The sequence below is a fragment of the Carettochelys insculpta genome, chromosome 15 (assembly GCF_033958435.1).
Source record: "Carettochelys insculpta isolate YL-2023 chromosome 15, ASM3395843v1, whole genome shotgun sequence".
In the NCBI taxonomy this organism is placed as follows: Eukaryota; Metazoa; Chordata; order Testudines; family Carettochelyidae; genus Carettochelys; species Carettochelys insculpta.
The window spans coordinates 39,256,401-39,283,266 of record NC_134151.1 but is presented as its reverse complement, the minus strand read 5'-3'; the positions used below and the strand labels follow the sequence as shown (position 1 = coordinate 39,283,266).

Below are 26,866 nucleotides of genomic sequence, written 5' to 3'. Positions count from 1 at the left end.
ACTGTGGGCAGAGGGGCATAGACAGTCCCAGGGCCCCAAGTTCCCGGACAGGCCCAGCTGGCAGGGGTCTCGTGAGGTCAACTGGGTGGGGTCCCAGTGACCAGAGGAGCCGGCTGCTCCTGGGGCAGGGACTGGCAGGAGCCCTCAGCCAGGGGGTGGAGCTCACTCAGGCCAGCTTGTCCAGGAGACCTGCCGTTCGAGAGGCAGGCATCTCCGTGTACCGGCTGGGTGCAGGGCTGTCTCTGCGGAGCGAGTGCCTCACACCCCTTGAGGAGGGCGGGAGAGAGGCCATGGGGTTCTGGGACACGGGTGCGGCTGTGACACTGGCCTGGCCTAGGGTGGAGACACCAGACCAGATGATGCCCAACTCCCACCCAACTGTGATGGGAATAGATGGGCCCTTTGCAGGTGCCCATAGTGAGGGTGCACCTGGAACAGGGGGAGTAGGAGGGCCCCAAGGAGGTGGGCGTGCACCATTATTTGCCTGCTGATGTACTAACGGGGGCAACCTGGAGCACTGGCCAGGTGAACGCCCAAGGGCCCTGGTTTTGACCCGCAGCCAAAGGGAGTGAGGGCTGTTCTCCCCCAGTCCGAGGGAGGATGCTCAGCTGGAGCCGTGGGGGACCTACCTTGAGAGTCAGAGGGCTCCCAAGAGTGAGCTCCGCCAGGCTGGTGGTCCTGGAACCAGGCAGGGAGGGGGAATCAGTTTCCACCCCTTCCCTGCCCATGGAGTTCCAGGCTGAGTTGCAGAGAGATCCCTCCTTGCAGAAGCTGAAGGAACTGGCCAGCCTCAGGTCAACCCCATCCCACTGGGGTGGGGTGGGGGAGGGATAGGGTAGCTCAGTGGTTTGAGCATTGGCCTGCTAAACTCAGGCCTGAGAGCTCAACCCTGGAAGAGGCCCAGTGGTTTGGGGCAAATAAATGGTGAAAAAAAGTCTGTCAGGGATGGTGCTTGGTCCTGCCAAGTAGGCAGGGGACTGGACTCAATGACCTCCTGAAGTCCCTTCCAGTTCCATGAGACGTGTATCTCTGTTTATTATTATTTATTCGTGCAGGAGAAGGGATTCCTATACCAGGAACGGGTTCCCACACACAAGGAGGAGCCATGGACAGTCCAGAGGCAGCTAGTGGTTCCCCAAATGTACCGTCACAGGCTGCTATACCTGGCCCGCAATGTCCCATTCACAGGACACCAGGGGATCCAGTGCACCAGGGAGATTCTCACCAGCAATCACAGGCTGCACCACAATAATGCTAATCCTGGAACTTTTCCTTGCAACAAACCCCACTGCCAACTTTGTCCACATATTTATTCTGGGGATACCATCACTGGACCTAACCAGATTAATGACAGGAGCAGGGGCTCGTTCTGCTGTAGCTCAACCAACGTTATATATGCCATCAGGTGCCAGCAATGCCCCTCTGCTATGTATATTGGCCAAACTGGGCAAAAACTTCCCCAAAAAAGTGAATGGACACAGAGCAGACATCAGGAATTCCAATACACATAAGCCGGTCAGTGAACATTTCAGTGGAGTGGGCCGTTCTGTTAGAGGCCTGAGAACATGCGCCCTGCAACAAAGCGACTCTAAAAGCAGATTACACAGGGAGATTTCTGAACTGGGGTTCATACTTCAATGTGACATATTAACATTTGGTATGAACAGAGACAGAAATTATTTCATGCACTGTAAGAACACTCTTCCTTTGATGTTCATAGTTATCTCAGGCAAGACACTTAACATTCCCCCACCCTTCGGTTCCATGTATTTGATTCGTCAGGTTTTGTTTCAGTTTTTTGGACCTCTGTGCTATATAAGTGTCAGTCTGTACTGGAAATGCTACAGATCTGATAAAGTGGGTCTGTTCCACAAAAGCTCATCACCTCATAAATCATTTTGTTAGTCTTAAAGGGCCACATGACTGCTGGTTTGTTTTGTTAGAGTACAGACTAACACAGCTACTTCTCTGTTACTATTCAGCAGGAAGAGGCTGTTACAGAACATTTTCTGTACAGATGTGTTTCAGGAGTCTTTGCTGTTGTCCATCTGTATTGACAGTCCTGTGACCCCTGCCAGAGGGCGCGAAAGGCACAAGACAAGGGGAGAGCCATCTTGAGGCCACCACCCATCATAGAGGAGCCTTTCCAGAAAGTGGCTATGGACATAGTGGGACTCTTCAGTAGGGCGACGTGTTCTGGGAAGAAATACATCCCGGTGGTGGTAGATTTTGCCACCTGCTACCCAGAAGCAGTGGCCCTGACTTCTATTGAGGCTGATGCTGTGGTGGGTGCACTGCTGTTTATCTTTAGCAGGGTGGGGTGGTCCCCAAGAAGGTCATTATGGACCAGCAGTCCAACTTCATGTCGGCCCTGGTACAAAGCTTGTGATAGAAGTGTGGGGTCCGGCACACCTGGGCCACAGCCTGCCACCCGCAGACCAATGGGCTAGTGGAGAGGTTCAGTGGGACCCCAGAACAAATACTGAGAACCTGTATGAACCAACCCCCACAAGAATGGGACTAGTACTAGAACTTACCCCACCTGCTGTTCACATACATGGAGGTTCCCCAGGAATCCACAGGGGTCCCCCTGTTTGAGCTACTGTACGGAAAGAGGGTGCTGTGCCCGTGTACATGCTAAGAGATGAATGGGAGGAGACGACCTCTCCTGGAGGGAGAGTGGTGGTGAACTGGGTATTAACGTTCTGGAAAAAGCTCACTGAGCTCATGGGCCTGGCCAGGGAGAACCTGTCCAGGGCCCAAGGGAAGCAGAAGGCCTGGTATGACCGCAACGCCCAGGCCCGAGCCTCTGCCACCCGGGACCAAGCGATGGTCCTTGTACCTGTGCGGCGGAACAAGCTGCAAGCGGCCTGGGATGGGCCCTTCAAAGTCATCAAACAGCTAAATGTGTTGAACTATGTGGTGGAACTGTGGAACCGGGCCCACAGCCACCAGGTGAACCATGTCAACATGCTGAAACCTTACTGGGACAAGGAGAACTTGGTGCTGGCCGTGTGCAGGCACTGGGAGGGGCAGGGGGATGATCCCTTGGTGGATTTGCTCTCTGGGACTGGAGCCGGCTCCTTGCTGGAGTCTATTCCCCTCTCTGACCAGCTGACCCCTGCCCAGCAGAAGGAGATCAGGGAGGTGCTGCATTCGCATCAACAGCTGTTCTCCAACCAGCCTGGAATCACTAAGGTTGATTGTCCACTGAACAGAGACAGGCGCCCAGGCTCCTATAAAGTGTGTGCCGTTCAGAGCCATGGGGAGAACAGCCCAGGACATAAAATAGGCGATCCAGGACATGCTGGCCCGGGGCGGGGGGGGTTCAGCCATCCTCCAGCCCTTGGGCCTCTCCCTTGCTGCTAGTCTCCAAAAAGGCTGGGACAGTCCGGTTGTGTGTGGACTACTGCAAACTTAATGCCATCACCGTATTGGATGCCTACTCTATGCCCAGGCCTGATGACCTCCTAGACAAGCTCAGGGAAGCCCACTCCCTCACCACCATAGACCTCACCGAAGGGTACTGGCAAGTGCCATTGGATCATGATGCCCAGTGCAAGTCGGCTTTCATCACCCCTGTGGGGCTCTATGAGTGCCTGGTCCTTCCCTTTGGCCTCAACGTGACATCAGCCACCTTCCAGCGCCTGGTGGACCAGCTGCTGCAGGGGGATGGAAGGCTTCATCCTGCCTTACATCCTTGACATTTGCGTCTTCAGCCAGACGTGGGAGGACCATGTGTCCCAGGTCAGCCAGGTGCTGGACCGACTCCAGAAGGCCGGTCTGACTATCAAGGTAGGGAAGTGCAAAGTGGGGACGGCTGAGGTGACCTACCTGGGCCACAAGGTGGGCAGCAGCTGCTTAAAGCCGGAGCCAGCTAAAGTGGAGGCTGTCAGAGACTTGCCAACACCCCAGACTAAGAAGCAGGTTCAGGCCTTCATTGGGATGGCGGGGAACTACCGGAGGTTTGTGCCCCACTTTAGCTCCATCGCAGCCCCCCTCATGGAGCTGTTTAAAAGGGAAAGCCTGACAAGGTGGTCTGGACCGAGCAGTGCCAAGAGGCCCTCTGCGCGCTGAAGGAGGCTCTGGTCAGGGCCCCAGTGCTGGCAAATCCAGACTTCGACAAGCCCTTCCTGGTGTTCACCAATGCCTCAGACGTGGGGCTGGGGGCGGTGCTAATGCAGGTGAATGAGAAAGGGGAGAAACACCCCATCGTGTACCTGAGTAAGAAGCTGCTGCCCCGGGAGCAGAACTACGCAGACATAGAGAAGGAATGTCTGGCCATGGTGTGGGCACTGGGGAAGCTGCAGCCGTACCTGTTTGGACGGCGTTTCACCGTGTACACCGATCACTCACCCCTGACCTGGCTGCATCACACGAGAGGGGCCAATGCCAAGCTCCTGCGGTGGAGTCTGCTCCTGCAGGACTACGACATGGAGGTGGTCCACGTCAAGGGGAACAACACCACCATAGCCGCTGCCCTGTCATGCAGGGAGGGCCCCGAACTTCCCCAGGTCACTGGTTAAGTGACCCCGCTCAGTTCGGTCTGGGAGGGGGTAGAGATGTGATGTAGTTGAGGTGGATGTGTGTGACTTGTAACCTTGGTGACCAGGCCTACTCATTTGTAACCTGGGCAACCAGGTAACACCTCTCCCACCCGCAGACAAGAGCCCAGCTGGGTTTTGAATTTGGAAAGGAAGAGCAGTTACAGTGGGGGAGTCTGGAGAGGGACAAAGGCAGGCCGGGCCGGGCCGGGCCAAGCAAGGGGCTCCAGGCCTGTGGTCCCCTCGCGGATCTCCTCCCCCCAACATGGGTCAGAGAAGCCTTCGGGTTGGTGTGCTGACAAGTCTGTACCACAAGGCATCTGTCACCTCATAAACCTCCTCTTCCACCCGCTGCGTCAGTCACTACTGGCTGTGGGTGGCTGCAGAGCTGGGGCGCCCTGACCCCCATCCCAGGAGGAAGGAGGGGTTTGAACTGAATTGGAACTGGGTGCTTGAGTAGGGCAGGCACAGATGGAGAGGGAGGAAGGAGGCCAGGGCCCAGCTCAGGGACCCCTCTCGCCAAGGACTGTACTGACAGATTCTGGGCCCGGTGCTGCCAAGTCCCTGTAGCCAAATGACCCTTCTGATCTCCCTGCCAGTTGGGTGTCACATCAGGCTCCAGCTGGCGGGCAAGTCCTGGGGACCCAATGCCGTGTCCCCGTCCCTCTCCCTTCCTTGCTGAGCAGACAGTCCTCTCATGATGCCACCAGTGCACTGGGGAAATCTGGACACCAAGGAAGGACAGGCCCGCCTCGTCACACCCCCGTGCCATTGCCGAGTGCGGAGAAGGGAAGGAACAGGAGCAAACGGGGTGGGTCAGATCTGGCCAGCCCGCAGACCAAGCTGGCGCCAAGATGCTGCTCACAACCCTGACCTGTGAGTATCTGGAAGCGGCAGAGCAGGGAGGGTCTGGCTTCGGTGCACTGCAGAACACAATTCGGCCAGCATGCAGCTGGGGGCGGCAGCACAAACGGGGGGCCAGCCCCAGGCCTCTACAGCACCGGCCGGAGAGCCACGTCCCCCTTACAACAGGGAACAGCAGCCATACCGGTCACTTCCAAAGGCCGATTCCTGCATTCACTGCACACCCAAGACCAAGCCCTCCTGCATTCAGACCCTGCAGGTGGCACACAAAGCCACAGAGGCCAAGGCAGCAAGTCCCCAAGTGTCACCCGCTCAGGCTGGGAGGCGACAGAACCGTGCTGCAGCTGAGGAGACTTCAGCTTTGGAAACCGGGGGGGAGGGGGGGAAGTCCCAGCCCGTCCCTCGCCAGCTCAGCCAGTGCCGAGCACGGCTAAGTGCCTTTCTGACCCATCAGTCAGACGTGAACTAGCTGCCTCCCTCTGCTGAGAGAATCTCTCAGCACTGCAGCAGCTGGCAGAGGAATGACCTCACTGCAGGGGCCCATCTGTCATTGGACAGTCTGTGCAGCTGGCAAGCTTTATGCGGGGAGTGCAGTGCAGTGCAGTGCAGTGCAGAGCAGAGAGCCGGGCGCAACCAGGCAGGAACAAGAGACAGCACAGGGCGAAGGCTGGTACCTGTTGTAAGTGGGATGGACGCACGCTGAACACCCATGCAGCTGGGCTGCCTGTCGCACGACGCATTCTCTTCCCCCTGCCCAGCTGCGAGATGGGTTTGGAGCAGGTCCTGAGGCAGGCTCCAGCTGTGGACTCTCCTCTTTGCCCCAGCAAACAACCAGCTGCAGTCCCCTCCCTCCGCAGCAGGCAGCAGGAAATGCATCACTGACGGACTCGGCTGAAGGGGCCCTGAGCCGCATTGCCAGGGGCAGGCTGGCGAAGATGCACCGGCTCCCCCCTGTGGCTCTCCCCCACCTGCGCGGCTGCCACGAGTACGACCAGAAGCGCGAAACAAGTACACACGGCACGCGAACTGCACGGGAACACCGCTCTATTCAGAGAGCCTGGGGAACAGCAGCCACGAGACAGGGGAGGCAGCAGCGGCAGCGCCTGCACCAGGGGAAGGGCCCATCACCTGCTCCCATCCTGCTGGAAGCAGAGGACTCCCGTGTGACACAGCACCTGCCCAAGGAGGCTGCCGACAGCCAGAGCGCAGCAGAGCCTGGCGAGCACTTACGCGGTGCTCCCCTCAATGGGTTCAGCTCAGGGGTCTGACGCGCAAAGGCCCTGCAGCAGGACACCACGAGCTCAGCCTTGCAGGACAGCGAGGCAGGAAAGCACCAGGCCAAAGCAGCCTCTGCTGCCGGCATAACGAAGGGCAGGCGGCAGAGGGCTGTGGCCTGGATCTGGGGAAGGAGCTCACTGCAGAGGTGTTAGCTCAGACAGAGATTAGCATCCAGCCCAGGCCCCCCACTTGCGGCATTCCCAACTCCAGTGCCTGTCATCGAGGCTGTGCTTAGGAGGCCTGGTGAGCTCCGAGTCTTACTCCAAAGTCAGCTGCACCACACAGGGATCGGGAGAGAGTCCAGGGCCTTGATCCATGATCCCGACCTCCTGAGAGGGGGCCTCCAGAAACCAGTCACTCCCCCAGCCCCTGTGGTGGAAGCCCCTGGATCCAAGACCCAAGTCTCCCGAGAGACGAGGCTGGGAGAGGAGAGCCGAATGCGAAGGACTGGCAAGGCCTGGGCTACGACAGGCAGTGGACAGCGCTGCTGGGGGTGCAGCTCGGCGCAGAGGGTTAGCAGAGAGAAAAAAGAAAACCTCCACTGCGGTCTGAGATGCAAAGCCAGCTGAGCCCTTCCACAGGGGTCGTCTCTAAGGAGCTTGGGAGCATCCCCTCAGGAAGCCACACTAACGTTTGCCACCATCTCTCGGTTGTGTGAGGAGAGCGTCTGCTTCAGCCATTTCTCGCCAAGTGACGAGTGCCAGGAGTGGAGGGGCCCTGAGAGTTCTTCCTGCCTGTTTCTGACCCCTCTGAGCAGCAGGCAGGGCGTGCCGCACACCAGGCAGAACCAACACCTGCAGCACTACAGAAACCCCGCAACGGCAGCCACGGGCCCAGGGCCTGTGTGCACGAACCCGCCGAGAGCGCGGGAAGGAGAAACACAGCTCTAGAATCTCTCAGCCCACGCCAGGGCCAGGCCAATCTGTCAGTGTGGTCAGGCATGCAATCCACCCCGCCCTGCCCCTGCCCGAGAGGCAGGAGCCGCCCTGCGGGACTGGGTACACCAGCACAGGGCTTTGGCTCATCACATGGGGGAATTCTGCACTGTCTTTTCTAGGGAGGGAGGAGGTGGCTCTGAGCCAGGCCGCTTACAGCTGCTGGACCCTGCCTGCATCAGACGCAGCCTCACCCACCCGCCGCGCAGCGCAGGAAGAGACGGCACAGTGAGAGCCGCCCCAGGGGAGTGAGGTCCTGCTGTCCAATGGGTGCTTCCGCTGGATCCCTCGGGGGCTGCTTGGGAGGGGCACACAGGAGGGACGGCTCTGCTTATCCAGAGGACTAAGGAAGCCACTGTGGGTTGGCAAAGGATGTTTGTTCTTGGTCCCCTGACAGTGCCAAGTAGAGGGGTGCAGCTTGCTCTAGAAGTCCTGGCTGAAGTAACTGTAGCCCCCAGGGGCCGTTGACTCTTCCCGAACATACTGCTGCCTTGGGAACCGTCCCACGCTGGGCGCTGCTCCTGGCAGCCTGTGCAGTCAATTGCAGGGGAGGGAAGAAAGAGGAGAGTAGACAATAGTCAGAACCTCTCTGGAATCTGCCCGCTCTCACTGCAACACCTATTGCAGCAGGGCCTACAGGCATCACAGCAACACGCCTCCACGGAGCCTCTTCTGACCTGAGCCCAACCCTCGGCCCCAGGACTTGCTAGCTAGGGCCACAGCACCGCTCAGGTCTGCCAAGTGTGCCCATTACAAACCAAGGCTCCTCCCCTTTCTCCTCAGGCTGCAGACCTGGCTTGCAGCTGGCACCCAGCAGACAAGGGCTTAGCCCAAAAGCAGCTTAGAACACCCCAAGTACATGGCCACCAAGACTTATGACCCTGCAGTTGTGCTCTGGGGAACTAAAAGCAGCTTCCTGCTGAAACCCTGCCTTTGCAGGGTTTTGCGGTAGCCGGGGATGTTACTGCTCTGCCCTGGTAGAGCAAGACTGGAATTTTTCCAGACATGTTTCATTACATTGTTATTTGGACTAGCTGTCAGGTACCTTGTGTCACAGACAGGCGTCTTTGAGAGTGTCACAAAATACAAGAAGGTAGAAACGCGCACTCTAAGGAGTTGGGGGAGGGGCCTACTTGTGTCTGCCGGGAAGAACACGGCAGATCAGAGGGCTCTGCAAAATGACGACCAACACTTAAGAAGTAACTAAAAGCAGCTCTGGCTTAAAAATGCCAGCATGTCTTAATCCTGTTTTTGCTGCCGAGGCTGGGGAGCTCTCTGCGTGTATGCCTGCATATGCACGGGGGAACACAATGCACGCACAAACCCCCAGGCTACCAAGTACACACGGAACAGAAGGGTTTGTGGGGGTGCATGATGGGATGGGCCCACAGAGACCAAAGCACCCACATTCCAACTAGAGGAGGTACCAACAGCCTCCTGCTACCCCAACATCTTCTGAGCTTGTACAAAAGCAAACAAGGTCAAAGTTCTCAGCACCCTGCCCTGCAAAGGCAGCACATCTCCGCAGTGCAGCGTCCAGCTCTGGGATGCTGTTACGGGGAGTGTGACCTGGGGAAGAACATTCCAACGGTGAAAAGCAAGTAGTGGGGACTAGCAGCCTCTACCGTAGAGGTGGTGGGTAAAGCACCTTCCGTCTGCCCAGCCCCACTCCCAGACCTTTCGGAGCACCTCTGGGATGCCTGGCTGGAGAGAAGTTTTTCACCAGAGAGATTTTCTACTACTGAGCTCCCTTTCCTTTCCAAGGGACACTCCACCCTTCCTGTCTGGCTTCGTTATGAGCACCTTTAATCTAAGGCTCAGAATCTGAGCTCCCAACTTGTGGGAAAGTTTACTGCAAATGTTTGTGATATCACGCATCAGGTGTTTGTCTAGCAACCTGTGCTTCTGGAAGTGGTTCCCAGATCAACAAAACACCAAGTAGAACAAGTCATGGGTATGCATGGTTCTTAGGCACATGCTGTCCAATGTTACAGTAGACATAAGGCTATGGTCTAAGCCTGAGTACACTAGCGCCAGACAGGAGTGGAAGGGCTGCAAACAGGTATCTGGCTGGCCTTTCTTCAGATCAAAAGTTATATTGCTTGGTGGTTTTGGCTCACAACTGGCAAATGGCTCTCTAGGGATGGCCCTGCCAAATTCACGCTCTGCTTAGGTCAATTTCACACTCCTAGGGTTTTAAAACTAGTAAATGTAACGATTTCATCTATTTAAATCTGAAATGTCACAGCACTGTAGTTGTAGGGTACTATCCAAACAGAGCTGGGCGGGTGGGAATCACCAGGGTACTGGAAGTGGCTTGGCAGTACTGCCACCCTGCTCCTGGAGTCAGCACTACCTAAAGGCTGGGCATCTGGAAAGCAGCAGCTTTGGGCTGGAAGCCCAGCTCTGAAGACAGACACCCACAGCAGCTGTGCAGTAGGCTGGCTTGGTACGGTATTGCAATCCTTATTTCTGCACTGCTGCTATCGAGGCGCTGCCTTCAGAGCTGGGCATCTGGCCAGGAGTCACCCAGCTCTGAAAGCAGCACAGAAGGAAGGGTGGCAACACCATGGTCCCCTGTAACAACCTTATGACCGCCTGCAACCCACTTTCAGATCAGCACTTTCAGTCTGAGAAACTCTGGCCCCCCTGAAATCAGCACAGTGTAGGTAAAAGCACACCAGAGAGCAGACTCCACAGCCGGCGACAGGCTCTTCACAGCCACGGATTTGGTGGGGCCCTATTCATACACTGGTGCTGCCCCATGGATGGCCTGAGGACGGTGTGCAGCAGACCTGACCAGAGCGTGTACTGCAGCGGGGTGGTAGCCCCGTCAGCCCCAAAATGAGCCAGACACGGAGGGTGATGTCATCACCTGCTGGAGTAACGAGCCTTCGAGAGACCCCTTCGACCCACACAACGCCACCTTAAACAGCTCCTGTACCACGTGCCTCTTCCACTTGGCACTGCCGGGAGTGCCCCTTCCAGAGCTGAAGAGCTCTGGGTGGCCAAAACCTCTCCCTCGGAAGTTAGTCCAACAGAAGACGGTCTCCGCCACCGCGGCCCTTGGGCCAAAGAGGCACGAGCAGATCTCTAGCCCAAGAGCAGGACGAATCTGCAGGAAGTGCCTCCCTTTGATTGCAAGTTACACCGAAAGAGAGCTCCCGGTTCAATGGCACGAAACGCAACTGCCTAAGTCACCTCGTGCGACTGCAAATGCAATTAAGCCAGAGATCACTTACTGACTCTTGTGTTTGAAGCCGCTGATGTGAGCTTGGTACTGCTCTATGGAGTTCAACACTATGTCGCACGTGGAGCAGGGGTACCCCTTCCAAGCTGAAACAGACACCAGTGTTAACAAACAGCTACCCGACCACCCGGGGCCGGAGGCGCAAGTGCGACAGTTACACTAACCAACGGGTAACCAGAAACACATGGCATGTAAAACCCGGCACGCTGGCTGGCGAAGGAGGCAGCAAAGCGCTCTGCCTGACTCCACCAACGGAGCCCTAGCCAAGGCCACGGCCGTTTGGGGGCCAGAACGCCCAGCCAAAACAAACCGCTCCAGTCAGCGGGCAGGTTTCTTCATTACAGAATGCCATGCAGGGCTTCTGGGATAGCTGGTTCACGCTCCTTCAGTGGGCTGGGGTAGGGGTTTGACGCCACAACCCCTCTGCAGCTCCACTTCTCTCTCGATCGGTACCTCTCGGTATCGGAGCGAAAGAGCACTGCGGAAGATTAAACCTAACGTCAAACTAAGGCACAGCCCAACGTTCTGAACCCCTTCCCTTAATCCCACGTGAAGCTTAGTCCTGAAGCAGGTGACCTGCAGTCTGCACATTGAACACAATTGTTCCCTGTTGGAAGCTGTCCCAGATACATCTCACTCCAGCTGGAGACTGACACTGCTGGAACTTTTACTGGCTGTCATAAATGTGGAGCACAAGGAAGCTGGACTAGGAGGGAAAACATGGCACAGTGCAGGGCACCAGTTCAGGGGACAACAGCACAGAATTTTTTCTAAGATGAGAACTGCTGCTTGCGTTCCCAGCTCAGACACTCGGCCTGCAAGATCCTTGGCACACGGCCTCAGCCTGTTTGCTAATGTGCCAGGCACAAAATAAAAACAAGTATGGTAAGAAAAAACTAAGAAGCCAAGAATGCCCTCCCTCTCCCGACAACATAACTAAAGGGGACAATAGCAGAGCCACAAGTAAGAGCATGCAGGGCAATGCAGCAGACGCCTCCCATGGCTCACAGAATGGCGAGACCTTGGACTGTTTGGCCATTTCAGCTTTGAGAACTGTGATTCACAGTCACAGTCGAAGAGCTAGGATGGGCCATTGTGATCGCCTAGTTTGCACTCCAGTGTAACCCAGGCCAGAGAATTTCACTCCTCTACACCTGCTTCTAGGAAGGCACAAAGTGATGTAAACTGCATCTTTGTGTAAGCTAGTAACAGAGAGAAAGCTGTGTTAGTCTGTGTGCTATCAAGACAAAACAGCAGTCCAGTAGCACTTTAAAGACTAATAAAATAATTTATTAGGTGATGTGGGACAGACCCACTTCTTCAGACCCTAGCCAGACCAGAACAGACTCAATATTTAAGGCACAGAGAACCAAAAACAGTAATCAAGGAGGACAAATCAGAAAAATTGTAATCAAGGTGAGCAAATCAGAAGAGACGAGGGATGGTAGGAGTGTGGGGAAGTCAAGAGTCAGATAAAACAAAGTATGTAGAAGAGTCCATATAATGACCCAGGTATAGAATCATAGAACAATAGAGCTGGAAGAGACCAAAAAAAAGCTATAGAGTCCAGCCCCCTGCTCCAAGCAGAACCAAACCCATCAGATCAGCCCTGCCAGGGCTTTGTCGAGGCGAGACTTAAACACCTCCAGGGATGGAGACTCCACTACTTCCCTGGGTAGACCATTCCAATGCTTCACCACCCTCCTAGTGAAAAAGTCTTTCCTAATGTTCAACCTGGACCTTTCCAACTGCAACGTGAGACCATTGTTCTGTGTTCTGCCATCCGTGACCACTGTGAACAGCCTCTCTCCAGCCTCTTTGCAACCTCCCTTCAGTAAGTTGAAGGCTGTTATCAAGTTCCCCCTCAGTCTCCTCTTCTGCAGACTAAACAGTCCCAATTCTCTCAACCTTTCTTCATAAGCCATATGCTCCAGCCTCTAATTATTTTGGTCACCCTCCGCTGGACCCTCTCCAGTGTATCCACATCCTTCCTATAAATGGGGGCCCAGAACTGGACACAGTACTCCAGACGCGGCCTCACCAAAGCCAAATAAAGAGGAATAATCACTTCTCTGGATCTACTGGCAACGCTCCTCTTGATGCAACCTAATATGCCATTAGCCTTCTTGGCTACAACGGCACGCTGTTGACTCATGTCCAGCTTCTCGTCCATGACAACTCCCAGGTCCTTTTCTGCAAAACTACTACCCAGCCAGTCGGACCCCAGCCTGTAACAATGCTTGGGATTCTTCCGGCCCAAGTGCAGGACTCTGCACTTGTCCTTACTGAACCTCATCTGACTTCTTGCAGCCCAGTCTTCCAATTTGTCTAAGTTAGTCTGGACCCTGTCCTTACCCTGCACTGTATCTACCTCTCTCCCTAGCTTAGTGTCATCCGCAAACTTGCTGAGGGTGCAATCTAACCCCTCATCCAGGTCATTGGTAAATATGTTGAACAGAACAGGACCCAGAACCAAACCTTGGGGCACTCCCCGAGAAACCGACCGCCATCCCGACATCAAGCTGTTGATCACTACCTGCTGGGCCCAACCTTCTAGCCAGCTTTCTATCCATCTTACCGTCCATTTATCCAATCCAATCTGGGAAGAAGGGTCAAAGAATTTGGAGCGCAAGTGGTGCTCTCGTCCATCCTTCCTGTTGAAGGGAAAGGGCGAGGTAGGGTCCGTCGAACTGAGGAAGTAAACGCATGGTTACGCAGGTGGTGTCGCAGAGAGGAACTGGATTCTTTGATCATGGGACGCTGTTCCGGGCACAAGGGTTATTGGGATGAGATGGGGTCCACCTAACCAAGAGAGGAAGGAGAATTTTCGCAAGTAGGCATGCAAACTTAGTGAGGAGAGCTTTAAAACTAGGTTCGCTGGGGGACGGTGACCAAAACCATGTGGGTAGAAAGGAACTTGAAGGCCGGGAAGAAATGTAAAGAGGAAAGTACAATAAAAGTGGACCCCTGGTTCAAGTAGTGAGGGCAGGGAGATCGACTGGTTATCTAAGGTGTTTGTACACCAGTGCCAGAAGCCTGGCTACTAAGCAGGAGGAATTAGAAGCCCTGGCTCAGTCCAAGAACTATGACTTGGTTGGGATAACAGACACTTGGTGGAATGACTCTCATGCCTGGAGCGCTGCCAAGAAAGCGTATAAACTGTTCAGGAAGAACAGGCAAGGGAGAAAAGGAGAAGGAGTTGCACTGTACGTAAGAGAGCGCTATGATTGCTTGGAACTCCAGTACACAGAGGGGGACAAGCCTGTTGAGAATCTCTGGGTCAAGCTTAGTGGTGTAGGCAGCACTGGAGATGTGGTGGTTGGTGTCTGCTACAGGCTGCCAATCAGGATGATGAGGTAGATGAGACTTTTTTTTGGACGACAGAGAAGTTTCCGGTTCGCAGGCTCTCGTTATCGTGGGGGACTTCAATTACCCTGATGTCTGTTGGGAGACCAATACGGCGGTACGCAAGCAGTCCAGAAAGTTTCTGGAGAATGTCGGGGATCACTTCTTGGTACAAGTGCTGAAGGACCCGACCTGCTGCTTACAAACAGGGAGGAACTAATAGGGAAGGTAGAGGTGGGGAACAACCTGGGAAGCAGTGATCATGAGATAGTAAACTTCAGGATTCTGACCAAAGGAAGGAAAGAGAGCAGCAAATTACACACCTTGGACTTCAGAAAAGCAGACTGACTCCTTCAGGAACCTGATGGGCAGAATCCCCTGGGATGCTGCCATGAAGGGAAAAGGAGTCCACAAAAACTGGAAGTATTTTTAAGGAAGCCCCATTGAGGGAGCAGAAAGAAACTGTCCTGATGCGCAGCAAGAGAAGTAAATATGGTAGGAGACCAGACTGGCTTAATGGGGAAACCCTTGGAAAACTTAGGCACAAAAAGGGAGCTTACAAAAAGTGGAAACTGGGACGGATGTCTAGGGAGGGGTATAAACGTACAGCTTGAGAACGTAGGGCAGTTATCAGGAAGGCAAAAGCGCAACTGGAATTGCAACTCGGGAGAAATGTGAAGGATAACAAGAAAAGTTTCTCCAGGCATGTTACCAAGAAGAAGGTGATCAGAGAGGGTGTGCGGCCCCTACTGTATGAGGGACATAACCCAGTGACAGATGATGTAGGGAAAGCTGAAATACTTAATGCTTTCTTTGCCTCTGTCTTCACGGACAAGGACAGCTCCCGGACTAATGTGATAAGTGATGCATTGTGGGATGAAGGTGGACAGCCTTTGGTGGGGAAAGAACAGGTTAGGAGCTCTCTAAAAAGACTAAATGTACATAAATCGATGGGCCCGGACCTAATTCATCCGAGGGTTCAGAGGGAGTTGGTGTATGTTGTTGACGAGCCCTTGGCCGTTATCTTTCAAAAGTCGTGGAGATCGGGAGAGATCCCGGATGATTGGAAAAAGGCAAATTTAGTGCCCATCTTTAAAAAAAGGGAAGAAGGATGATCCAGGGAACTATAGGCCGGTCAGTCGTACATCAGTCCCTGGAAAATCATGGAGGGGCTCCTCAAGGGAGTCATTTTGAGGCACTTGGAGGAGGGGAGAGTGATCAGGAATAGTCAGCATGGATTCATGAAGGGCAAGTCATGCCTGACCAATCGGATTAGTTTCTATGATGAGATAACTGGCTCTGTGGATAGGGGGAAAAAAAAAAAAAAAAATCAATGGATGTGATTTATCTGGACTTTAGCAAAGCTTTTTATACAGTCTCCCACAATATTGCCGGTAATTGGCATCCCAGTTCAAACCCCGTGTTAATGTGTCGAATTTGAATATAAGAGAGCTCATACATACTTTGTTTTACCCGACTCTTGACTTTCCCCGCTCCGACCACCCCTCTTCTCTTCTGATATGCCCACCTTGATTACAATTTTTCTGATTTGTCAACCTTGATGATTATTTTTTGGTTCTCTGTGCCTTAAATATCAAGTCTGTTCTGGTCTGGCTATGGTCTGAAGAAGTGGGTCTGTCCCATGGAAGCTCAACACCTAATAAATTATTTTATTAGTCTTTAAAGTGCTCCTGGACTGCTGTTTTGTCTTCTGTAAGCTGTCTGTTTTTAAAAAGAGCTTACACAACTTAAGTACCAAAGGTAAAAGTGAAGAGTTTAGATGTGCTCACTGGTTAATCAGGTACAGCCCCAAGATGGGCAGCCTGTTGCCTGTTATGTTCCTTTGGGGACCCCTCGTTCTTGACATGTGAAAGTGCGAGACTGCCGCTACCAGCCCAAGGAAATGGCCCAAAACAGACAAGTAGCTTAGATCACTGCTCTCTGTGCCTCTCAGCAGAGTAGCTCCTGATTGCAGCCAAGACTCCAAAATGGTGTCTGTGATAGGTGAAACATAACGTGAGATGCAACAGGAACTCCGGCGCCTCGAATGCCTCGGAGAACAGTTGCTCTAGAACCAGCACCCTCTCTCCAGCACAGAGACCCCAGCACCTGCACCTGACAGGGCCAGAGTTTAAGTGACTTAGCGTTGCCTTTAGTTGACCCACAGCAAAAGACTGACAAGAAATCAGGACTATTGACTAGAATATCATGTGTCACTGACGCCTTCCACTTTACTGCCCAAGAGGCAGGGAAAACTGCTTAGTACCCTTTGTGATGGAGTGAGGGGTGCATGTGAGAGACTCAGGCTGGATGTGTGTGAGACAAACAGAGCAGCTATCAGCGGCTAAGGATGACCCTGGGGCTATCACCTGGGTTGGCAGGTAACACCTCTGCCCTGAACAAAGAGGAGGGAGGAGCCGAGTGGGGTTTGAATTGGAAGCGGCAGTTAGAAGCTGGAGGGGAGAGGGAGCTGGAAGGAGCCAGCCTGGCGAGGGGGAACCTACACCCCAGGGGGCACCCCTCGGGCTCCTCTCCCCAGGATGGGTTGGAATGACTGTCTCTGACTGCTGCACTGCCTCTTCTGTAAGAAACTGGGCCTCTGTCGCCTCATAAACCTCCTGTTCTAGCTGCTGGGTGAGTCTCACTCCTGCCTGCGGATGGGGTGCAGTGCATGGGGACCCCTGAACCCCATCACACCCTTGATGCCCATTACTTGGTAGTGCTAGTGCTGGAAAAGTGACACACAAAGGGTTAAAAAACATGTACTCAAAACTGTTTACAAATATCAGTTTATAAAAGAGAATTTTAAATTGCCTGCTTACAGGTCATTTCAACAGCTCAGCTTTCACTCCCACATGCTGGGATGCAGCAAGCGCTCGACTTCTGCCAGTGGGATTGGAATGACTAGTGTCAAAACCTCCTCAAAGTCCCAATTTATGCATCGTAGAGCAGCACGACTAGCACAAGCCTGGTAGGTTCCTCCCCTGGCAGGAGGCTGTGAAAAGTACCTCTCGGAAGCGCTGATTGCCATCTTTACAGGCCCATTTGGGATCAATCCACCCAGCTAGAAGTTCAACTTGCTCCTAAGATCCCTTGGAATCTTTACGCTTGAGAAGGTACATCCTGACAAACAATATCCACAACAAATTTCAAGCCCAAGCTAGTAACCAATAGCTCAGGTAACAGCCCAAGCAAGAACAGGGATTTATAACAAACACCAACGCATCCTACACCGTACAAAACTGCCAACTTTTTTACTCTCACTCTGTTCCCTTCCAAAGGCTGTCAACCCCCAAGTTTTCACATCCCTGCTTCCACCAGACTCCCACCCCCCAAACCACATCCTTGTGCTATACTGCTAAGCTTGGCTGCCCAGGACTCACCCAGGGAGGAGGATGCAGGTGCATCAGAAGTGCGTCCATAGTGGGCCATCAGCTTGAGTTTGGTCTCTTGTTTTCTGTGTTTCTTGCCTACATAATGCTGTTTCGCCATGAGTGGATTGTTGAAAGTAGCATGGCAGAGGCTGCAGAACTTGTCTGGGTCAGAAGCATTCTGGTTCTCATTGGAAGATACAGCAGAGGGAGGGAGGTTAGCAGGGCATTTCTGTCGAGGGACCGTTCCTGTAAAACAGAACGGAACAGAACAGAACCGAACCTCCATTGCTGTGCTCACAGACGCAGAGTCCGTCTCTAGGACTTTACAGTGTGCCAACACAGAAGAGGGCTCTTGACGGAGGTTTGGCTGGAGACTTTTTCTGGTGCTGCATCGCTCTTTTCCCAATTGTACTCCACCATTAACACCAAACAGTAAGACAAGTCACTGTGTGCGAGTTAGAGCAGAACCCTGGGCCCTTCTGATGTACATCTGGCCATATCCTGGAGCACATCCGGCCAACAGCAACGTATTTAAAGAACTTGGAAACAAATCACCCCCTTCCCTCAGGAGATCAGTCACTCCCAGTAAATAGCAAGAGGGTAAAGACAGAACAGGGCAAACCCTCCCACGAGGGCAAGCAGTTACTCTGAAAGTACAATGGTGTGATCCGAAACTGCGTGTAGAGGGTCTGATCCTGTACCATCAGCCCACAGTAGCCTTGTCACCGACTTCATCAGAAAAGGCCCAGGCCTGATTAACTTAACTCAGACAAATGCTTACAGGTCCCTTCCTGCAGGAGGAGGACACTTGCAGCGTGCTGCCAGCACAGTGACAGGCCTTTAAAAAGGCCTAGAAATTGACACACTCTGCGCGTGGAGAACCAGGCACTTCTGCTGCCCCAAATTACAGCTACTTTTCCTGCAGCAAGCTTCAGGGCTGTGTGAGCTCACAGAGCTGCCTACCGACGAGGAGCACAGAGTTCTTGAAATATGTTTTACTAGGCTACCACGTGCTTCAGATTTCTAACAGCAATCACATTACTAGGAAAGCATTACCACTCTCATGCCCACGCGTCCAGAGCTGTAGCAAGGTACTCAGCCACCCTCTGCTCTAGAAATCATGACGCAAAGCAAGTGGGAACCTTACTTACTGGTGCTGCTCCCTCACAGGGCACCCACACAAGCACTACAGACAGCCATACCTCCCACTTTGGGCGACTGCTGCTTCAGCTTCAGGTTCTTGGCATGAGTCTTGCCTAAGTAGTGAGACATGGCCACAACGGGAGATGAAAAGGTCATGTTACAGATGGGGCAGCATTTGTTCCTGTCTTCTCCACTGCTGCTCTCCTGTCCACGAGAAGGAACACTGATGTTTGACCATGTGAAACAACCCCATACATTCACCTGTGAAGGCCAAGGGACTTGGTACACATCATATCTGCCTCCAAAGAACGGGGTTCTCATTTAGTGATTTTCGTAAGGTAGTGGCACATTCTACCTAGACAATTATGACCCAGAGGAGCTGAGGACAAGGTTAGATGAGTAGCTGGAAGCAGTGGTGTCAGATTCCCAGCTTATTCACTACAAGGCATGGGCCAAGCAACACAAGGCATTCCTGCCAGCCCTACCATATGTAATCTGAAGCCACCTGACACCATTAACAGCAATATTTTCCTCACTTCTGAACCCACCACCACACAAACAGCCCCCGCTTTTACAGCTATTCAGGCGCTCTATGCACTCTCTGGACACACGCAAGAGGCTGGACTAGAGATGACTAGGGATTAAAGCTGAAGCGGTGATAAATCCGTTATTCAGACTGGACAATCATCATGCAGGGAGAGGGCTGAAAAGCATTTCTTCTTCTGCCTCAATGGCACCATAACCAGCCGCAAGTGGAACCTCACGCAAATGACAAGAGATCATTGGAAAAAGTAAATGCTAGCAATAGAATTAATTACACATGATGGGCTCACTGACCGTAAGGGTTACACAGTAATTACCTCCCGGACTGTCCCTAATCCCCTTTCACCTTCACCTGCTCTTCCAAATGTTACTTCCTAGGAATACTTCTCTCAAGGAAGGGGTACCCATTTGTTTCAACTGCAGGTGTAGCCACACGCTGGCTAAATGTGCTCCACGCAGCAATGAATAGCAAGAAGAGGCTAAGTTGTCCTCACTAAGGGGGTATGTACACTTACAAAGGTGCTGCAGTGATCAATCCACTGAGGTTGATTTAGCAGGTCTAGTGAAGACCTAACTATATCAACCGTAAATCACCCTCCCATTGACTCTGGCATTCTGCCAGAACAAGAAGTCTACAGTAAGTTGACCAGAGAGATTCCTTTGTCAACCCAGTGCATGGTAGGCAGTATAAGTAGTTGACCTAAGCTACATCAACTCCAGCTGTCTTAGCCCCATAGTATAGATCAGGCCCAAGCTACTCAATTTCAACAAACTTCTCCCTGGTGTATTCTGTGTTTCCCTGCCCACCACAGAATGTGCCTGCTAAGTCCCTGTTAGAAGCGCTCCTCAGCGCCTCCAGGATGCTATTCCTCTTCTAAAGCCCTGACTGGGGAGGGCCGGGTGTTTTCTACATCACCTGCTTGCTCTCCAGCTTTATCTTCTTCCCCTGGTTGAGCTGCTCATCACCATGAATTGACATGTACCGCCGCACTTTATTTGCATGTTTTTTGCTCTAGCAGGGAGTGAAGAAGAAAACTGGTTAATGTTCAAGAGTCTACTCAAGTATGTCCAAAATATGAAATCCAGTGACACCTTGTGGCCTGAAGTACCTGGTAATGAGCAAGCTTCTGGGACTCTGAGATGAGGACTGCACCGCACACTTTACACTGAGCGTCTGTGAAAATGTGGTTGTTCTCTCTGATCATACGATCCACTGTGAAAAACAAAACACTGACATTAAAGTGCAACATTTCCAAAAGGGCTCACTCTGTAACTAACACCGCCTCACTGCTACTGCCTTCAAATATCTGTCACACTGATGTAGTTAGAGGTCCTAGAGTCTTGGATGGGCATCTTTATTTGCATGGCTAAATAATAAACCTTGGCACAAGCAATCTGCAACTCCCATGGTCCCGTGCTGGAAATGTAGAGCAAATTCTCCCCCGGTAAGTGGTGGTGGTGGGGGTGAAGGCCAGACAAATGCAGTATTTCTTTTCCCCTTGACTTTTAAGTCCTTTAGCACTTAAATTCCATTTGCACTCATGAGAAACTCACATAACATCACTGCGGCAACTACATAACCAAACATTTAGTGTATTCTCTTGGGAGAGCCAAAAACAGAGATTGATGTAGGCCCTGTTCCAGCCTCAGTCCGGAGCAGACCTCACCAGGAGAGCGAAGAAGGACTAATACACATTTTACACCTTTACCACACTAGTGAATAAAACATATCCAACACAACTCCGATAATTCACACGCCAAGAGTCCAATACCCACTAGAACAATTATACAACGCAACAAACGCATCCAGCCACCATTTCACATCGGAAATACAGTAATTAAATCAGCGTGGACGTGTGAATAATGGAGAAGAGCCAACATTTGCTTCCCAGCAAGGATCCACGGCAAATCTGAATACCGCTTCAAAGCTTTCATTAACCTTCTCCAATTACAGTGAACGGGCTCGAAACGGTGCAGCTGATTCAGTATCAGACATAAGAATAATTTCTGCCAGCTGGGCCAGACCCAGAATTAGGGAACAGCAAAGTGCTCCTACGGTCAGTGACTCCAGGAAGTAGATCTAGGGCAGCCACTCTCAAGTGGCAGTCCCCTTTTGGGGCTTGATGGGCCTGAGGCACCCCCACATTTCACCTCACTTAAATCCTAGTTGCTTGCAGCACCAGGCATGTTGTGGCCCACGACTGCCGAGTGACTGTAGACCTTCCTCCTGCTGTACAGCTCTGGGGCAGGGAATTTGGGGCGTGGTGTGAGCAGTCTGCGGGAGGACTCACTGTGCGTGGGTTTTCGGGCACTGGGTGGGGAGCGCTGTGCACAGGTTCAGGCAAGCTGGAGGCATTACTTGTCCAGGTTCAAGCAGGTTGGGAGGCACCATGAGTGGGTTTATGGGGTGCACAGGCAGCATGGGGGGATTGCATGTGGGGAAGCAATGAGGAGGCTGTGAGCAGGGAGGTAGGGGCTGTGGGTGGGGCAGGAAGCAATGGGGAGGCTGTGCACAACTGGGCCGGGGAGCTCTATCTTGGCGGTCACTTGACAGCGAGTAAGACGTCTTCATGTCACCCTATTTGAGAGTCCATCGATGGCCGACCCACCCGATTCTGGAGCCGCAGGTGTTGGTAGCTGTTAGAGAGTGCAGGGCAGTTTTGCTGCTCTTTACTTCTCCTCCTCTCCTCATCTGCACTGCAGCGGGACCTCTCAAATTGTGCCCCCCCCCCACGGGTTACCCATCTCCATTGGGGATGGTCCTGGTTCTCCCAAGTGTCAATACTGATGCTGCATTTTTTCACGACCTTATATCGCCCTCGCTGGCCCCCCGACACTCCTCCGTCCTTCCTTCAACTCAAAGCCAGAATCTGTTTTGGAAGACGCTGATCAGACATCTACACCACGGGCCCAGTCCAACGGAGTTGTTGGTGAATGACAATGGCGTCAGTGCTGGTCATGTTCAACTCTTTCAGGACGCCAGTGTTTGTGTGCCTGTCCTCCCAAGAGATATTTAGGAGTCTCCTGAGGCAGCATCGATGACATTTTTCAAGTGCCTTTTAGCGACGCTTGTATGTAGGCCAGGTTTCACATGTGTGCAGTAGCGTTGGAACAACCACTGCATAGTGGAGAAGGAGCTTTGTTTTGGCATAGATGTCCCACTTCTCAAAGACACTTTGTCTCAGGTAGGCCAAAGCAGAGCTTCCAGAGTTCAGAGGATGCTGGATTTCTGCATCAATGTAGACTTTAGCAAAAAGATGACTTCCAAGGTATGGGAAGTGCTCCGTATGTTCCAGCGGCTCTCCAGTGACTTCAACTGAGGGTACATGAGATTGTCCCATCGGCAAGGGTGGGTGGAGCACCTTGGCCTTTTGATGCTCTGTGCAAGGCTGAGATTCGCCCATGCATTGGTAAAGGTGCTTAAGACGGTCTGAAGGGCTGCGGGAGAGAGATCAGCGCCCATGCTGTCATACACGTATTGGAGCTCCATGATTGAGGGTGCGGAGATCTTGTTTTTAGCCTTCAGTCTCCTGAGACTGAAAAGCTTCCGGTTCATCTATAGACAATCTTCACGCCGTCTGGAAGCCTGCCTCCAATGAGGGGAAGGGTCATGGTGATGAAGAGGAAGAACAGTGAAAGGGCAATGAGACAGCCTTGCTTGACTCCAGTTTTGACCTCAAAGGGGTTGTTTTAGGATCCATTGTTGCTCAATACTGTGGCAGTCATGTTGTTGTGAAGTAGCCTCAGAATACTAGTGAATTTCTTGGGACAGACGATCCTTGAAGATGGTCCACAGGGTGCTATGACTGACTGAATTGAACGCTTTGGTCATTCTTCTTGCAGTTGTTGAGCAGTGAAGATCACGTCCGCTGTTCCTCAGAATGGTCAGAAGCCACACTGGGATTCTGGAAGAATGTCTTCTGAGAGTGGCAGGAGTCAGACTGCGAGGATTTGAGCTAAGATTTTCCCTCCTGTTGCCAGGAGAGTGACGTCACCATAGCTTCCACGATCCCACTTGCAGCCTTCTTGAAGAGGCCAACGATTGGTTTGGGTCTAAAATCTCGTGGCATCTGCTCCCTGCCCCAGATCCTGAATATCAGGAGGTGGTGGTGTTTGTGAAAGTCTGGCCTGCCTTCTTTGAAGGCTTTGGTGGGGAATCCATCTACTTCAGTTGCCTTGTTGCACTTCATCACTTTGATAGTAGCTTGGACCTCACTGAGGGTTGGAAGTGTTGCAAGATTGTCCCGAAGAGGTTGCTGATGGATTTGGTCACGGGGTACACAGAGGAAGACACCTGTGGGTGACTTCTTTTAATTGGCGGGGGGGAGACTGTTGCACTGCAGCCGCCATGTGATCCTTGACAGCTAGAAGGTTCAGGTTGGTCCAATAGCATGGCATGCGTGACACCTGAGAGTCTCCTGCCCCTGCAGCCTTCATCCACCTTTGCAGCACCTCTAGCATTACCCTTGCTGTCCTCCGCCTGTTCCGCGGGATCTCACTCTCTGGACAGTCACCTTGTTGCGGTGGGTGGGCTTGTGCGCTCCAATGAACTGGAGAGCGATGCCGTAGGGCACCTCGAGCTCCCAGCAGGGTCAGGCACAGCCACAAGGTCCAGAGGGAGGGTACAGACAAAGAAGGACCTTACAAGTTCTCAAGGGCTGAACGGGTGGAGGATAGCAAGGGTGGTGCTACAACAGCTGTGAAGGCGGATGTGGTGGGTGGGGAGCACTGGGGGGCTGGGGGAAACACAGGGTAATGGAGACTGTGTGGAGAGGGATGGGGGTACTGGGGGGCTTGGAGGGGGTGCTGGGGAGCACTGGGGGGCGCTGGGGTGGGGGGCGGTGGGGGAGCACTAGTGGTGGGGGGCACTGGGGTGGGGAGCGGTGGGGGGCTGGGGGAAACACAGGGTAATGGAGACTGTGTGGAGAGGGATGGGGGTACTGGGGGGCTTGGAGGGGGTGCTAGGGGAGCACTGGGGGGGCGCTGGGGTGGGGGGCGGTGGGGGGCACTGGGGTGGGGGGCAGTGGGGGAGCACTAGGGGTGGGGGGCGCTGGGGGAGCACTAGGGGTAGGGAGCACTGGGGTGGGGGGCGGTGGGGGAGCACTAGGGGTAGGGGGCACTGGGGGGCACTGGGGTGGGGGGCGGTGGGGGGCACTAGGGGTAGGGGGCACTGGGGTGGGGGGGGTGGGGGGCACTGGGGGGCACTAGGGATGGGGAGCACTGGGGGGCACTAGGGGTAGGGGAGCACTGGGATGGGGAGCACTGGGGGGCACTAGGGGTAGGGGAGCACTGGGGGGCACTGGGGAGCACTGGGATGGGGAGCACTGGGGGGCACTAGGGGTGGGGGGCACTGGGGGGGCACTGGGGGGCACTAGGGGTAGGGGAGCACTGGGGGGCACTGGGATGGGGAGCACTGGGGGGCACTAGGGGTAGGGGAGCACTGGGGGGCACTGGGGAGCACTGGGATGGGGAGCACTGGGGGGCACTAGGGGTAGGGGAGCACTGGGGGGCACTGGGGAGCACTGGGATGGGGAGCACTGGGGGGCACTAGGGGTAGGGGAGCACTGGGGGGCACTGGGGGGCGCTGGGGTGGGGAGCGCTGGGGGAGCACTGGGGTGGGGGGCGGGAAGGGGGCACGGGGGGGGCCGAGCGGGGGCCGCACGGGGAGGCGCGCCGGGTGCCCGCGCCCCCAGAGAAGGCCGGGCCGGGCCGGGCCGGGCCGGGCCGGGGGACGCGCCGAGCTCACCCGCCTCCTTCCCCACCGGCAGGGCCGTTCCGTCCGCCATCTTCCGCCGCGCGCAACTCTCGCGAGAGCTCCCGCCCGAACGCGCGCACGCCTGGCGGGCGGGGTAGCGGATGGAGGAGGGGACGGACGGGCGGGGCAGGGCGGGGCGGGGCGGGGCTGCGCTGAGGGCGGGGCCTGGGGGGCGGCGCTGAGGGCGGGGCCGGGCAGTTCCCAGCCGCCCCCGCTGGGAGAGCCCCGCGGTGCCGCCCGCCTGCGCCCGACCAACCACCTGTATTTTGCACCGCTGCGCAGCCCGAGGACACCCCGGTGCGACATCTGCCCGCAGGGTGCAGCGCCGCTGCGGAGGGTGCCCGGGGGCTGCAGCTCGGGGGCCCGGGCCTGCCCAGCAGACGCGGGCGGCGGGGCGGGGGGCACACTGAGCACCCCGGGAGCTGGCTGGCGCGGGTTGCGCTGGCGGAGAAAGTGCCTCGCCCCGGCGGCCTGGCACAGGAGCCCTGCCACCAGTACTTACTGGGACAGTAACAGAGGGGGGGCCCTGCTCGTCTACACACTATCAGAACAAAAAGCAGTCAAGTGGCACTTTAAAGACTAGCAAAATGGTTTATTAGGTGGTGAGCTTCCGTGGGACAGACCCGCTTCTTCAGACCGTAGCCAGACCAGAACGGACTCAATATTTAAGGCACAGAGAACCAAAAACAGTGAGCAAGGAGGACAAATCCCTTTCGCCACCACAGCCGGTCTGGTGTCTGACCTTTGTAACTTTGTTCTCACACACAACCATTTCCGTTTTGGGGACAATTTATACCTCCAGACTAGTGGAACTGCTATGGGCACCCGCATGGCCCCACAATATGCTAATATATTTGTGGCTGACCTGGAACAACGATTCCTCAGCTCTCATCCCTATTACCCCTCCTCTACTTAAGATGCATTGAAGACATCTTTATGATTTGGACCCATGGGACAGAGGCTCTAGAAGAATTACACAGAGACTTTAACAATCTACACCCCACCATCAACTTATGCCTCGATTACAACATGCAAGAGATACATTTCCTGGACACTACAGTACTAATCAAGGATGGTCTGATCAGTACCACACTGTACTGAAAACCTACTGATCGCTATACTTACCTACACCCTTCTAGCTTCCATCCTGCACACATGACTAGATCCATTGTTTACAGTCAAGCTCTTAGGTATAATCTCATTTGCTCTGATCCTACTGACAGAGACCAAACACTACAAGAACTTTACCAAATATTCATAAACCTGAATTACCCACCAGGAGAAGTAAAAAAACAAATCGACAGGGCCAGACGCATACCCAGAGACCAGCTACTCCAAGATCGGCCCGAAAAAGCCAAGAACAGAACGCCACTGGTCATCACCTACAGCCCCCAACTCAGACCACTGCAACGAATTATTAAAGACCTACAACCTATTCTTAATCAGGATGCTACACTCCAGAAGGCCCTGCGTGACATGCCTGTTCTCTCCTACAGACAACCTCCCAACCTCATGAGGATCCTCACTAACAGCCACAGTCTATACCCCAGGAACACCAGTCCTGGAACCTTTCCCTGCAACAAAGCCCGCTGCCAGCTTTGTCCACGTATCTTCTCTGGAGATACCATCACTGGACCTAACCAGGTTACTCACAGAATCACGGGCACTTTCTCATGCTCCTCTACTAACATCATATATGCCATCATGTGCCAGCAATGCCCAGATGCTTCGTATATTGGACAGACTTCAAACTCCCTTAGACAAAGGGTCAACGGGCACAAAACAGACATCAAAACACTCCAGATCCACAAACCAGTTAGTCAACATTTTAATGG

The 26,866-nt window shown here is 53.9% G+C and overlaps 1 protein-coding gene across 4 annotated transcripts; it reads right to left on the bottom strand.

The window, feature by feature from the left end:
• Positions 1–1,295: 1,295 nt before the first annotated feature.
• On the bottom strand, positions 1,296–25,082 carry ZNF346 (zinc finger protein 346). 4 transcript variants are annotated; one of them, XM_075009396.1, is made up of 7 exons: positions 25,023–25,082; positions 20,386–20,489; positions 20,193–20,288; positions 18,793–18,937; positions 17,600–17,836; positions 10,864–10,957; positions 7,904–8,150 (listed from the first exon to the last, which is right to left on the bottom strand). In XM_075009396.1, exons 1-7 carry the CDS (start codon positions 25,060–25,062, stop codon positions 8,045–8,047), a joined length of 822 nt encoding a protein of 273 aa, XP_074865497.1. In that variant the 5' UTR covers positions 25,063–25,082; the 3' UTR covers positions 7,904–8,044. The 4 variants fall into 4 exon arrangements, with proteins under 4 accessions (XP_074865496.1, XP_074865497.1, XP_074865498.1 ...); XM_075009395.1 differs by lacking the exon at positions 10,864–10,957 and having other exon boundaries at positions 1,296–8,150; XM_075009397.1 differs by lacking the exons at positions 7,904–8,150; positions 10,864–10,957 and adding an exon at positions 13,466–13,673.
• Between the last annotated feature and the right edge of the window lie 1,784 nt (positions 25,083–26,866).

Coding starts and splice junctions, on each gene's coding strand:
- ZNF346 (XM_075009395.1), bottom strand. CDS start 25,062: ATGGCGGACGGAACGGCCCTGCCGGTGGGGAAGGAGGCGG. Junction 20,490..25,022: donor GCCGGTGGGGAAGGAGGCGG/GTGAGCTCGGCG, acceptor TGTTTTTCACAG/TGGATCGTATGATCAGAGAG. Junction 18,938..20,192: donor TAAAGCTGGAGAGCAAGCAG/GTGATGTAGAAA, acceptor TCTCGTGGACAG/GAGAGCAGCAGTGGAGAAGA.